Genomic DNA, 15,639 nt, shown 5'->3' with positions numbered 1-15,639 from the left:
TTCGATTTGAGAGTTGAGATGATTGATTTTTTATTAATTTTATAATTTTATTTTTATTGATGTTGGAAACAGGTAATGGGATGCTGAGAGAAGGATTGAATTTAATTTGAATTGGACTGGATTAAATGGGATTGAATTTAAAAATTGAATATTGGATAAAATTGGATCCACTTGAAAAAAAGTGGATTAGGAAATTGGAGAAAAGGTGTTCTATGAAACTATGAATTGAATGAATTGAATCTATGAATTGGAGACCTGTAGACCAGGCGCTCCCAGGAGACTTGTGGACCAGGTGTTCCACCAGAGGAAAAAGACCAGGTGTTCGTGGAGCACTTCACCTGCAAGAACGCCTTGGAACCAAGGTGGAAGGGACCAGTCCAGGTGTTGCTGACTACACCAACGGCAGTCTTTTGCGAGGGCAAGACTTCGTGGATCCACGCCACGCACTGTAAGTTGGCCATACAAGCACCAGACACCACACCCCCAGAACACAGTAAGGATGGGCCTAATCATAGGTACAATACTATTGATAGCGACAGCAGCTAGGGGAAACTCCGATTCCAATAGATGCGAAAACGAAACCCGACACCTCACCGTAACATGGGGACAAAGAGTATCACCACCATGTTTCGAACAGAAAGCCCTGCACACAAATTGGGTGAACATAAATTGGCTAGCACTGTCGGCAGGGCCTGGACGCGTTGGCATGATACTACAAAAGCAACGAGAGTTCCGGGAAGACGGGCAAGCTAGCATTAAGACCTTGGCCCAACCAGGATACCAATGGGGAACCCCTGATTTTAAGCTACAAACACGCACACGCCTAGGGAAAGACATGACCATGCAGGTCCGGTGCAGCGTCTGGACCCCTGGCGCGGCCGGTGGCGAAAGGAACTACATACCATGCATCGAATACATACTCACGCCACAACCCCAGAATAAGGCCCCAAAGAAGGGTGAAAACACATATTGGAAAGTGGCCAGGGAAGTGGCAACAATTCAAAATAGGACACACTGCTGGTCGTGCATGCGCTTTCCCCAAGCAGGCACCACAGGAATACACATGATAGTGCTACCCTCGTCCCTCAATGACCTCTGCTCACAACCTATCGATTCCCCATGTTTAGTCACCACGCTGGAAAGAGAAGGGGTTGACAACGGCAAGAGTTGCAATCGACAATTTAATTATCGCCCGTCAATGATTGCCCATGTGGCCGAGAGGCCTGCCCCCGTCTGGGTCAAACCACAGAAAGGGAAGGTCTGCCTCCAGGGTTCCGGCCACTTGCGTATGGGAGAACCAGAATGCGCCTACACTCTCCCCGGGAAGCTGGGACAAGGGAGCTCGGGGATTACATTACGAATAGTACTGCAAGATAAACGCAACCACAACATAACGGCTATAACATTCTCTAGGGGGGTTAGTAGGATTAATGGGGTGGTAAAGGGACTCCAGTGCTTATCCACCCACCTGGTCCCACCCCATGGGACAATGTTTATATGCGGCGACAAGGCTTACCCCTATTTACCAAATAATTGGGGGGGCACATGTTATCTGGGTTCAGTCCTTCCTGACGTTGAGATACTGGATGAGCTAGACCCAAAGTCCTTGGACAGGCGTTATAAGAGGTCAGTCATGAACGAAGATGGAACCACTAAACTACACGGGAGCCTAGGGGAAAAGGTGTTTGGTTTCTTCTTCCCAGGAGCGGGCACAGTCATGGATAGTTTCCGGATAGATAAATTGGCTTTGGCCCTAGAAAAGGTGGCAAACGACACCGCTACGGCTCATGACATACTATTGGATCGATCGGATCGCGCGCGAAAATTCTTATACATTTAGCTGGCTCACTGACTGGTTCCAGGGATGGACGGGCACCATAGTGAAGTGGTTATTGACCGCACTGGCTGTGATAATCGGGGTAGTAATTTGGGGGGCACTAATGAAATCTCTAGTCCTCCTCTGTATGAGAAAGTATTTTACAGGATGGAAAGTGAAGAAGCCGCCGACAACAACTATGGCTCTGACCACAGAGGCCGTCGACCTGAACGGGTCCTTCAACAAGGCAGTTGCGACCGGCGCTCCAGAAAATTGCATTGAATTTTGTGGCAACTGTGATACTTGTGTGGATCCCATGTGGGAACTGGCTGCTGCCTGTAACGGTGTATGTGATGACTGTGATACTTGTGCTATAAACCCCTTGCGTGTACTGGCTAACGCTGCTTATGTATTACAAGCGGACAGCTGCACGCCCCCTTTCAACCCAACTATGGATCTGATTGCGACACTGGGTCTGGCAGTCGAGGGACCCGACGTGGATATCCTAGACCCGCAAGCCGACCAGGCGCCCAAGGGAGACTTTGACATAAAGGAAGTCCCTCTCTTTTCTTCAAATGTTTCGGATCTCTTTGATCCAAATGTTTCGGATCTCTTTGACCCACATGTTTCGGATCTCTTTGCTTCAAGTGATTCGGATTCGGATTCGGATTTTTACGCTCTGTACCCTGACCAGGAAATTGAGACACGAGATACTGACAATATTATGTATTCCCCAGAACAGCAGCACGTGAGGGACCTCATGGGCATGATCGTTGATTAACTTCGAAGATCTGCAAGGACTGGGTCTGCAAAGGGTGGGGGGAGCAAGTTCCACAGGGGAGGTGATGGGCCCTCTGGCGGAGCAGAACCTCATCTGGACCAGACCTCTTCGTTGTGGATCCGAAACGTTAATGGACTTTCATGTTCTGAGCCCTCAGGCTCCGAGCACGCACCACACGACACGTTCGCCAAATGCACGGGCGAGGCGCTTTGGGCGCACGATATGCCCTTGGGAGATACCCGCATTACACAATTATTTTTTCAATACCCGCATTACACAATTATTTTTCAATAAAGCCCGATGTGGCACGTTGTCTCTTAAGATACTTTGTCTCGACGAGACAAGAGGAAGGAATGTCAAGTAGTAGATTTGTTATTGCCTAAAGTTCAGTTATAGACGTTGGATGCTAATGTGTTATGATTTAAATCTGGTTTAAAAACGCTATTTTCATGAAGTTAATAAAGGGTTTTTGCTTCGTTTTAGTTTTGGATGAGGAGAGGCTCGCTGAGGTCATGCTGAACAAATTGTATACGTGTGCTTTTTTCGAGGCTGGTCGTAAAACCACGCCCACATGCGCTTGTTTTTGCGTAATGCTAGTAGAATGACATGATCGTTAACCATATATATTTTGTTTTAATCTCAGCAACGCATGACTCTGTATAAACATGCTTTGGATTACTCATGTACACAAACCCATAAAATATATGGGTTTGTTTGGCTAAGCATACACTCTCCTCTTTGTGAGTTACAGTTCTGTTTTCTCGGAGCCCAGAGAAACAATTGGTCCAAATGATAAGGAAGGGCTGACTCCCCCGAATGATAAACGGTGGGAGGGACTCTCGCCAGTCGCTTCGTTCTCTCGGAGATTTTCTGATAATCGTATTCGTATATAAGTGAATGAGAATCAATGCGTTTTCAGGAAGGCTTGACGTGGCATGAGACTGGCTCTTGCTATAGATGTCTTGGCCTCCTCCGGATCTGTATAAGTTGGCTTTAATAAACTGCGTCATTTTTCAGGCTATTTGTGGACTTCTTTTGCAAACGAAGAGCTGATTCTTCACAACTGTATAAGGCTGCCCTGTGTATCTGCTTCTTCCTCTTCCCCTGTACATTCTTCCTTTTTCTTCCTCTTCTTTGTAAAAAGTGTGTACTTCTCTTCCTTCCCATACAATTGTGAATAAATTACCTGTTCTTCCTGTTTTTCCTCTCAATTCGACCGTCTTGGTGATTTCTCAATTGGGTAACCGTGGCACGATTAAGAACCGCTCCAATCGGGTTTAGTTCCCGTTAATGGCCCGAATCGCGGCTCGCTTCGCTCGGCATGTCCACTAACGCCGTGGTTCGGGTGGGGTTATTTACTTGCTTCACGGCCGGTGTTAGTACTTAGGTAACAGGACTAATTCGACCAACAACCCTATTTAACACTGACCGGAAGGAACGTGATAGCCCTGGGATCGTGTCGGCTAGTAAAAAGGACAACGGGATTAATCCCCCCTTGATAAGGGGGAGACCGACATTTGAGATCCACAACAATATATATATATATATATATATATATATATATATATATATATATATATATATATATATATATATATATATATATATATATATATATATATATATATATATATATATTGTTGTGGTTTTGGAATAAAGGATAATTCCCCCTCGTAGGTAGACGCACCACAACATGAAGCCTCACGATAGTTCAGTTATTTCTTAGTGAATGTAAGCATAGTCCTGTCCTGTGTTAGTTTTGCGTCGAGCAGGCCCATGAGTAGGGCGGTTCTTTTGGCGATAGCATGCCACGTGGCAGGCCTGAGCAAGTCTGGTGAGGTCGAAGGGAGGCGCTGCAGGAGGGAGTGGTCAGTAAGCAGGAGCCGCCAATCAGGGCTCGAGCGGAGTGGCTAACCACGACGATGAGAGGTGGGGTTTTGGAACATTCGAGTAGGGCCGGGGCGGAGCCATATAACCCTGCTCCGGGCCCCCCCCCCCCCACCTCAGACGAGTTCTCAGTCAGAGGTGTGTGCATGTCAGTCAGAGCCAGAGAGTATCGTGAGTTGAAGTGCTGAGTTGCAGTTCCCTGTGAGATGAGAGTTCCCTGTGAGAGTGAGTGGCGTTGAGTTGAGCTTGAGTACGCACGAGAACGCGCCGCAGAACGAGTGCATTGAATTGCGGTCGCCGAGATTGTACACAAACTTTCCCGGTGCCCCGTGCCCTGCGCTCTGCGCTGTATTAATCGCGCGCTCGAGAGGACGACCCGTGCTGGGCCACAGATGCACGATTTCCTAATGCCTGCCTGCTCCTGCATACGTGCCATGAACATCCGAGAGCCACACCAGGCGAGCTGCCCCGGAGCGACCGACGGCAAAGCGCGCTTGGCGCGCGAACTTCTTCTCTTCTTCTCCCCATGTGCATGGGTGGGCCCCCTGTGTCTGGGGATAAGTTAAGATTGATTAAGCTTCTGCTCTGTGTCCCCTTTCCTTCATCCTGATCATTGTAAATAATAATAAATTGTGTTATTCCTTTGATTTGACCGTTCTCGTCCCTTCCATCCATTGGCTTCGCATGGTACGAATAGAACCGCTCGAATCGGGTTCCATAAAAGTAACGGCATGAGTCACATGATACGCATACCGCATGGCGTACTCGATTAAGCGTGGCTTGTGCGAGGTTCGGTCCCTGCTTTCGTGGCAGCGTGGGATAAAGGTACGTGCGGCGTTGACCCGATACCGTTTTTCACGTTTGCTCCGGAAGTGGCGATTCGGCCTCGTGGAACCGAAGACCCAGGGGAAGAAAGGGATTTAACCCCCCCCCCCCCCCTCCTTTGTAACGTGGAACGGGCTTCGGGAGATCCGTAACAATATATATATATATATATATATATTGTTACGGACGCGGTTTAGATGTTATTTACCGAGCGGTGGTATTGCCGCGACCGAACAGTTATTCCCCGACTAGACCCCGATTCCACCCAGACGTTGACCAAATCGCGCTATGCCAAATCAATGATGGAAAGGACACGACGACTGGGATAGATGAAACGACGCAAGGGGTACAATTCTCAAGACCTCCGGAGGAGGGTATAATTACAGTGGTGGAGAAAAGGGGGTAGATTACAAGGCAGTGAGGTAAAGACACAGAAGAGATGGGCACTTAAATACAATCTTATCTATTCCCGGACAGACCACAGACAAACAGAACAAGGCTGACTTACACAGGGATTGATGGCAGGGAGGGACAGGTAGTTCGATGGCACAAGGTGCACCTTGGCTCGGGGACAGGATAAAGCACGGTCCAGTCCAGAAGATGCGGGGAGGCCTCACAGCGCTCGGAGGTGGTCTTGCTTGCTCCAAGCTCAGCGCGCATCTGACGTCACCTCCCTCTCCCTGCGCATGCTCAGCGGGGAGTGGCACGCCCTCGGCTGGTTGGCTCCGCCCCACTGGGGCCGGTCCGCCGCTTCCATTGGGTGCGGGGGTTACCGGGCTCCGCCCTTGACGAGGAGCTGACAGGGAGCCCCTATTTGGTAACCCTGTCGAGCACATGTTCGATGGCGGCTCGTTGGGAAGGCCTGATGCCCTCCCAACACCCCCTACCAACCAAGCCGGAGTGAGGACGCGCACTTCCCGCGCCCGCCGCTGCCGTTGCTGTTGTTGTTGTTGTTGTTGTTGTTGTTGCTGAACCGTGAGGAAGAGCTGCGGGGAGGTATTGGGAGGTTCTAAACTTCCTAACGGTGCCATACAATCACATTCTGGTGCAACGAAGGGTCAGAATTAATGGAAACGAGTCCTTAACTGACATAGACTAAGAATAACTAGCAAAATGTCCTATAGTTGTCTTACATGAGATGCGGTGAACCTGGGCACGACATTTAATGGGGGAAATAGGGGGAGGTCGGGTCTACAGAGTGTTGTTTACAGAAAATGGGACTAGGGAATGGGGGATTGGGGATAGTTGGGAAGTATTGAGGAAATAGGGGAATATTTACAAGCGGATATGGATGGATGCAAATCCCATATCCGCAACATTGCACCCTTCTCTACCTCGGGGCGTCCCGACCCGATAAATTTTTACCTACTTTAGTGTGGCACTCAGATGTAGTTCCCTCTACTATTAACTCAACCCTGAGTGCGACAGTTTTACAGATGTTCACAAATGAGTAAATATGTCCCCCTGCGACGTTGCACCCTTCTCCTAACAGAAACACACCCACAGGATAACCGAATCGCGGAAAGCATCCTCAAACTAAATATACAGCCGGTAGGGAGCATCATTTATACAAGACTACACTGATATTTACACTACGATCCAGGACCTGTTCTTTGAGGAACACATGCAGATGTTATGCATAGGGAGAGCACGCATGCCAGCACCGATACACCAACCCACGAGTGCCCTGTGGCCCTACGGCCTTTAATAATGTGCAGAGCACCCCGTCCAAGCACCAAAAGCACCACCCCAAACGCACAGTCAGCACCATCCGGTGCACCAATAAAGTGTTCAATAACAATGCACAATTAAGTGTCCATGGTCACCGGTGGTGTCGCAGCCGGCCGATGTTCTGCCGCTGGTCTTGCCTTCATGGAGTGCACTTGGCCTTCTGGCTTCTTTAGAAATAAAGAAAGGCGCCAACCGCGTCCATTTCTTAATTGTGGCCGTCAGGGGGCCAACTAAAAGTGGTTCACCTGTATGGCATAGGTGCCACGTTGACCCAGAGGTCCATCCACGGGTGGTGCTTGACCGCAAAAGAACTGCGGTCCATTGTGGGCGGCCACAAAAATTGCGGTCCATATGGTGTATCGATCCAGGCAGCAAGCAGCGGAAGTACAGGCCCACAACTGCGGAGCCAGCACCTCTCTCTCCTCTCTCTCTGCCCCAAAGCCAGATCCTCGGAGGTGGGAGACAAAAGAAGACAAGTGAGTAAGGTGGTAAGGGCGCAAAAGTGCATGCAATACAAGGTAATGCACACTGGGGGCACATGGGAACCAGGTGAGACAGGTACGTTCCTACCGTATGCCCCCCCCCCCCCCACCAGGTAACCTACATTGCCCCTCCCTTACCCCTTACTGTATCCACAAAACACAACACTACCCATAAACATCTACTTTACACATCAACAACGTCCCTACTGTCTTCCCCGTTCCTCCCATAGACCAAATTCGTCTTCTCTCCCTCCTAACCAATCAAATTTGCCATTTCCAACTCTCATCAAAATCTGCCATCACCAATTCAACATCAAAATCTGCCATCACCAATTCATCATCAGTGCCTCCTAAGGAGGGAGAGATGGAATCACCCCAATGTCTTATCCACGTCATGATGCGTCTCACAAATCCAAACAGCAATTCTCCTTTCCTGCAACACAAAACAAAGAAAACACAGGTGTGTAGTCATCATCATCACCTCAGGTAAGTGGCTGCTTATGGTGCGACAGGTTCATCAATCCTAACTATTTCCTAAATGACTTTAACAACTTTACATTACCCGGGGTCTTTCTCCTGCCAAACCATTGGCCCTCATTACTCTATGTGGTTCGAAGAACCAAAATCCCATTGACCATCTGTGGTGCACACCATCAATTTGGGTCTCACTCCCCGATTCAACACTCGGTGCCCCCGCACAATTTCTGTGGCTGGGTCGTGTGACGCTCCCAGCTGGTCCACCCACCTGCACACCTCCACCACTGTTGTTGCCTACCGAGCTCACCTGCTCCTCACCCTAACCTAACTAACTGGGGAAGGCCCTCTCGCACTCTCACCCCCTCAGTGCCCTCTCTGGCACGGGCTGCCCGATCCACACCTGGGATCCTCAGGCACCCACTGACACTAACGGCTCCCAGAGCCCACCTGCAGCCTCACCTGGCCGACATCTAACAGTGGCGGAGTGCCCAACCATTCACACTCATACTAACAGGCCACACGACCAGCCAATTTCACCACACCAATGCACCCATCCACAATACCATTCTGCAACCGCACCACAAATGCCAATATCCAACCACAATTTACCTATACCTTCTAACTATTCTTTAAACTACCCTCCCCGGGTACTCGTGAAAAGGGGTCCACTCTTCCCCCATCCACACCTTCGCACCATGCACACCACTCCGTACCACTTACTCCAACTCTCTCCACACCACTCATTCTCTGCTCCATATATTCCACACACCTGTACTTGCACACCTGTGCTCTCATACTTGGTGCCGCCTGCACCCTTCTCTCCCCCAAGCGCATTCGCGCTGATCCACAACACTCACTACTCATACACTGCTCCACACACCTGTCCAGTTCTCACACCGCATCATCTCATCTAACTACTCCCCTCTGAAACTTGCGCTTCTCCATCTTACCTTACACTCAGCGCTCCCACGTCATTATCAAACACTAAGCTACTACGTCCCCACTACAGGTACCAAGTCTCTTACTTAAATCTTGCCACCCATAGTCACCTCTAGTCCCTATCAATATAACCAAGCCCTCCCTGGCTCGGTTGTCATAGCCACCCCATAAACTATTGCGCATTTGCCCCCAGTTTGTGAGGGATGACAGAGTTGCCATCCCACCACATCGGGCATCTCCCACTACCAATTTTGCACATCAAATTTCAACAAATCAAAAATTTGCCAATCACTACCCATCATCTGCCAATCATTACTGCCAATCCTTTGCCAATCATCAAATTTTGTTTTTCTAATTTCGGGGCCAAAACACTATCCTCGTCATTACAGTCTACTTACTAATGCCTCTCGGTGCGCCCATTCACTTCTAAAGCTCGGCTTCGTACAGCCAAGCCATGAATGCGGGTTGTTTGGTGCCAGCGGCTGGATACGTCCCGCATTCGGTGCAGGGAAGGAGGTTTACCCGGGCCGAGGTCCCACGCACCATCTCGGCACGGAGCCATCCCATGGCCCGATCTCGACCTGCCGGAATGCCTCAACAAAAAGTGGTCGCCATGACGACCCTTCCTATCGGGCTGCCCGCTCCGCCTAGTGGAGCACGGACGCGGCCGTTCCAAGCGAGGCCCAGCGTGGATCGCGTATGGCGGTCCTTTCGAACCCGCCGTGGCTCGGATCCCCGCTGGTTCTCGCGGCACGCGAAGCCCGGCATGCACCGAGGGCCCGATTCGGCTATAAGTCGTTCTAACCTCTAACCCGGTTACCGTCGATGCCTCACCTGCATGCTTACACGCATACGCCACCCCTTTCTTGCTCATACATCCAGCCGTTTCCATGCTCCTCGTCGTACCTTCTCTTACACACCTCGGTACACTCATTCCACTCACAGACTTGGTCACACACCTGACCACCGAACACCTTGGCACACATTCGTCGCTCGCACACCTCACCAACACACCTCTTCACGCCCCCTCCTCGGTCACCTCCTCTGTGACAATCACAGGTGTGCTCTCACTCGCACACCCAACCACGTGCCTCACGACCAACTCAAGTGTGCATTCCCACACACGCTCTACCATTCCAGGTGTGCATCCTTCCATTCCAGGTGTACATCCTTGCTCACCTGTCACAACCAACTCACGCTCCGTGTCACTCTTAATACTCTCACCTCCACTCTGGACAGCGCACTCACTCTTACTCTCGACAGCGCACTCTTTCCTCATGCACCTGTCCGTTACACACCTTTCTCGCGCACACTCTTGCGCACACTCTCCCATCACACCCTCTGTAACACTCACCACAGGCGTGCATTCTTCCTTACTTTTGACAGCGCACTCTTTCCCCATGCACCCCAGAGTCGGACTTTCTCGCACACCTCCTTTTTCGCACACCAGACCTGTCGCACACTTCACCAACGGCCTCTCACGAACATCCGGGTCCATCTCGACCCCCAAGCTTATTAAATCACCTGGCGCATCATACGCACGACCATATTGGTCACCACTTACACCGGGTCCTCTTTCTCTTCGCTTCTCCTCCATCACCTGCGAATCCCTCATCCGGTTAATGAGCACATCATCACGATCCGAACACAGACTTTGGACCAATTCTTTTACTTCCTCCTTTATCTCTTTCTTATCCTCTCTCCGTCACTTCTTAATTTCGCTCACCCCTTCTTCCACTTCTTCTAATTTCTGCTTCACCTCCTTCATCTCCTCGTGCGCCCCCTTAAGTTCTTCCTCTAACTCCACCCTATTTTTTTCTATGTGCTCAAGCACCTCCCGCTCTTTAACCTCCATCACCTCTACCACCTTGTTCATTTTCCTCGTCAGGTCCTCATGTACCGTCTGACACTCTTTTTTAATTACCCCTACGTCCTTTTTCATCTCCTTCTGTGTCGATTTTAAACCCTCTATTACCGCTGTGTTCTTCTTTACCTGGTCCCCCAACTCCTTTTGTCCCACTGTCAGTTGTTCTACTCCCAGCGTCAACTCCTCTATACCACCTTGCAATTTTACAGTCCCCTTTCTCACCTCCTTCTCCATGCGCTCCTCACAGTGCCTCACCTCCTCGCGCACTCCTCCGACCTCCTCACTCACACCTCTTCTGATCTCCTCTCCCATCACTTGCATCTCCTACCCAGATGCCACCCTCATCTGCTCCATTTCCTCCCTGTGAGCATCCAATTTAGTTTCTACCCCCATTCTGACCCCCTCTATCTGCTGCCCCATTTTTTTAACTTCCCTTTCCGCTTGGTCCCTCATGTCCCTCAATTTGCCTTCCATACTGTTTTCTAACCCCTCTAACCCCTTTTTCATCCCTTCCATTTGATTCTCTTGAGCGGCCATTCTGTTTTCTACCCCCGTTAACCCCTCCTGTATTTCCCCTAATCTATTGTCTAATCCCTCAAATTTGTTGTCTAGTCCCTCAAATTTGTTTCCTAATCCCTCTATTCTACTCCCTAACCCTCCGATCTGGGCCCCCATGTCCTCTCTCAATTTCTCGCTATTGGACCCCATCCTTTGTTCTAACCGTTGGCTATTGGCCCCCATCCTTTGTTCTAACCGTTGGCTATTGGCCCTCGCAGATGCCCATGTCCTGCCTCAATTTCTCGCTATTGGACCCCATCCTTTGTTCTAACCGTTCGCTATTCTGGGCCATAAGGGCCTTCATTTATATAAAAAAAAGGTTCAAATCCACCAGCGGCGCTGCTACGGTCGCGGGCGCGGTCGCTGTAGCCATCTGCGAGGCGCCATTTTGCGCGCCCGTAACCTCGTGCGCGAGGACGCCATTTTGCGAACCTGCCACCCTCACTGCTTCGCTCTCCTCATGTCCCTCAATTTGGTCCTGGATCGACCCTGCCTCACTCTCCTCTACCGGAACCCAGCCATCTTGATCTGCCATAGCACGACTTTCAAAATTCGGGTTTTTGTAAAACAAAAGCAAATTTCGGTACTTTATAATTTTGACCAAATTTTTTTCCTAGATGTTTTTTAAAAAATTTGGTTCAGGCCTCGAATCCCACTCCTCGACACCAATTGTTACGGACGCGGTTTAGATGTTATTTACCGAGCGGTGGTATTGCCGCGACCGAACAGTTATTCCCCGACTAGACCCCGATTCCACCCAGACGTTGACCAAATCGCGCTATGCCAAATCAATGATGGAAAGGACACGACGACTGGGATAGATGAAACGACGCAAGGGGTACAGTTCTCAAGACCTCCGGAGGAGGGTATAATTACAGTGGTGGAGAAAAGGGGGTAGATTACAAGGCAGTGAGGTAAAGACACAGAAGAGATGGGCACTTAAATACAATCTTATCTATTCCCGGACAGACCACAGACAAACGGAACAAGGCTGACTTACACAGGGATTGATGGCAGGGAGGGACAGGTAGTTCGATGGCACAAGGTGCACCTTGGCTCAGGGACAGGATAAAGCACGGTCCAGTCCAGAAGATGCGGGGAGGCCTCACAGCGCTCGGAGGTGGTCTTGCTTGCTCCAAGCTCAGCGCGCATCTGACCTCACCTCCCTCTCCCTGCGCATGCTCAGCGGGGAGTGACACGCCCTCGGCTGGTTGGCTCCACCCCACTGGGGCCGGTCCGCCGCTTCCATTGGGTGTGGGGGTTACCGGGCTCCGCCCTTGACGAGGAGCTGACAGGGACCCCTATTTGGTAACCCCGTCGAGCACATGTTCGATGGCGGCTCGTTGGGAAGGCCTGATTCCCTCCCAACACCCCCTACCAACCAAGCCGGAGTGAGGACACGCACTTCCCGCGCCCGCCGCTGCCGTTGCTGTTGTTGTTGTTGTTGTTGTTGTTGTTGTTGTTGCTGAACCGTGAGGAAGAGCTGCGGGGAGGTATTGGGAGGTCCTAAACTTCCTAACGGTGCCATACAATCACATTCTGGTGCAACGAAGGGTCAGAATTAATGGAAACGAGTCCTTAACTGACATAGACTAAGAATAACTAGCAAGATGTCCTATAGTTGTCTTACATGAGATGCGGTGAACCTGGGCACGACATTTAATGGGGGAAATAGGGGGAGGTCGGGTCTACAGAGTGTTGTTTACAGAAAATGGGACTAGGGAATGGGGGATTGGGGATAGTTGGGAAGTATTGAGGAAATAGGGGAATATTTACAAGCGGATATGGATGGATGCAAATCCCATATCTGCAACAATATATTATATATTTGTATATAACTATATATCTATATACAGTATATCTATATATCTGTATATAACTATATATATCTACATACATACATATATATATATATATATATATATATATATATATATATATATATATATATATATATATATATATATATATATATATATATATATATACATATATATATATACATATATATATATATATATATATATATATATATATATATATATATATATATATATATATACATATATATATATATATATATATATATATGTATATACATATATATATATACATATATATATATACATATATATATATATAAATATATATATATACATATATATATATATATATATATATATATATATATATATATATATATATATATATATATATATATATATATATATACACATATACATTCAGTGCCTATAAGAGGTCTACACCACCCTTTAAAAATTTGACCATTTCTGTCTTGTAGACTGGAATTATATTGGATTAAATCAGACTTTTTTTTACCTTTATTTACACAATCAAACTGACAACTTCCAAGTGAAAAAAAATCTGCCAATTTCAGAAAATTTATGAAAAATACAAAACTAGAATATCTTGGTTGCATAAGTGCAGAGTGTCCAAGCAGAGGAACAGAGATCTACTACGCAATAAGAACGTCCACGCAGAGGAAGATGGATTCACTATTCCGTAAGTATGCCCACAATAATGTCCAAGCAGGAGAAGGTGGATCCATTCCTCTACAAGAATATCTAAGCACTAGTAGACACAGAATTTTGGAAAGAGAGAAATGGGAATCCATCATGCATAATAATGTCGAAGCAGTGGAAGAAGGATCCAATACTCTATAAGAATATTCAAACATAGGAAGAGCGATCCACTACACCACAATATTATCCAAGTTCCTGCACTATCCCACAAGAATATGCATACTTGAGGATATGTGATTTGGAAAGATCCATATAGATACACGTTCACAATAAATGCACTACTTGCTATACTTCAATACTATTGAAATAGTAGCTATACCATGCCACACACTTGAGACTGGCATTTGATTGAATGAACTACCGAAACATGTTTTGTGAGAATGCCTGAACACCTTGGGATACAAGGTGAAAAAACGCAAGCAACATCTTGCACATCGAGAACTCCCGTGGTCATATTACGATTCCTAGGTGAGGCTAGACTGTTGCATTTCCCTTTAGATGACACTCGGCCTACTTCTCATGCGTATCAACCAACAGCAACAAATCAATGCTTCTATCGAAAGGAAGGATGACATTCAGTGATAAACATCAGACTCGCTTAAAATAAGGAAAACAATTAGCATGGCTGACAAATACAATGTTTGAGGGAGGGTATGGACCCTCTCCACTCCTCCTCTCAAACTTCCCTGCCCCTGGATAGCTTGGATAGACTGTGGGATATACCTCTGACTCATAATGGCATCTTGTTGCAATGGTACTTGTTTGACCTGTCGCCATGTCTTCTCCACCTTGATCAGGGCGTCCTTGACTAACTGCTGTTCCTCTCGGAGCAACCAGAGCGCGTGGGAGAGAGTGGTCGTGTAGCTGCCGTGGTCACCCGCGTCGCTGTGTACCGACTCTCGAATCGAAACCAGAGTCGAGGTCAGAGCCGTAAGATCCCTCCGGGCCCTGGCGACGTCCAGGGAATCTCCGTTGGAGTCCCCGAGCGCGGGGCCATCTTTCCACCGTCGTCCATCAATGGAGAAGGTGAGCGCACAGGGGGCGACTTTAGTATCCCGTCGTCTTTCCTCCTCTCGCAGGAACCCGGGATCGCCGCTGCCTTGCTCTTGCTCAGACAGCAGGAAAAGCTCCGCCAAGCCCGAACCTTCGTCCAAAAAACCATCCCCACTCTGGCAGCTCGCCGCGGTCAGCAGGGACGCCAACAAGAGCGCGCGGTGGATCGCCACGGTCCGGGCAACACGCTTACTGCGCTCCATGGAGCCCATGACAACGGATGATGAAAAGTATATGTATGTATGTATATAAATAAATCAAAATTCCCCTTTGCGCTGGGCCACGTCAATGCAGACACGGTTTATCCTCGGAAAACGTTTCTCAGGTCAAACGGAGCGCCGTATGGTGTGGAGGGGAGGGGAGGGAAAAAAGAGCGCAATTTCTGAGGCAACACGATGAATGTTTGGCAATGTGAGGCCGAATGGATAAAGAGATTGTCTTGGGAGACTACCCAGGTTCCATTGGGACGAAGATGTGACGTTCCCAGAGCCTGTTAATGCAACCCATGTGCCGCTCCTCGTCAAGAACACTGTCGGACATGCCTGGACATTACTTGGCGTGCGTTTTGCCGCCTTCGATGGCCATGCGAGGTGTAGCCGTGTAAGGTCGGCCTAATGCTGCTGGGCGACCGGCCAGCCATGTGCAGCCGTTTTTAAAATCGCTTGCTTTCTCATGCACGT

The 15,639-nt window shown here is 48.7% G+C and overlaps 1 protein-coding gene across 1 annotated transcript in view; it reads right to left on the bottom strand.

Moving 5' to 3' along the window:
• LOC137432087 (uncharacterized) overlaps positions 1-15,249 on the bottom strand; it is a 44,756-nt gene extending 29,507 nt beyond the window's left edge. The window contains exon 1 of the mRNA XM_068123812.2: positions 14,630-15,249. Coding sequence (XP_067979913.2) covers positions 14,630-15,171 — 542 coding nt within the window. The 5' untranslated portion in view covers positions 15,172-15,249. The remainder of the gene's footprint in view (positions 1-14,629) is intronic.
• Positions 15,250-15,639: the final 390 nt, after the last annotated feature.

This window comes from Myxine glutinosa, chromosome 8, assembly GCF_964187855.1.
Source record: "Myxine glutinosa chromosome 8, kmMyxGlut1.1, whole genome shotgun sequence".
Taxonomy (NCBI): Eukaryota; Metazoa; Chordata; class Myxini; order Myxiniformes; family Myxinidae; genus Myxine; species Myxine glutinosa.
This window is presented reverse-complemented; position numbering and strand designations above follow the sequence as displayed.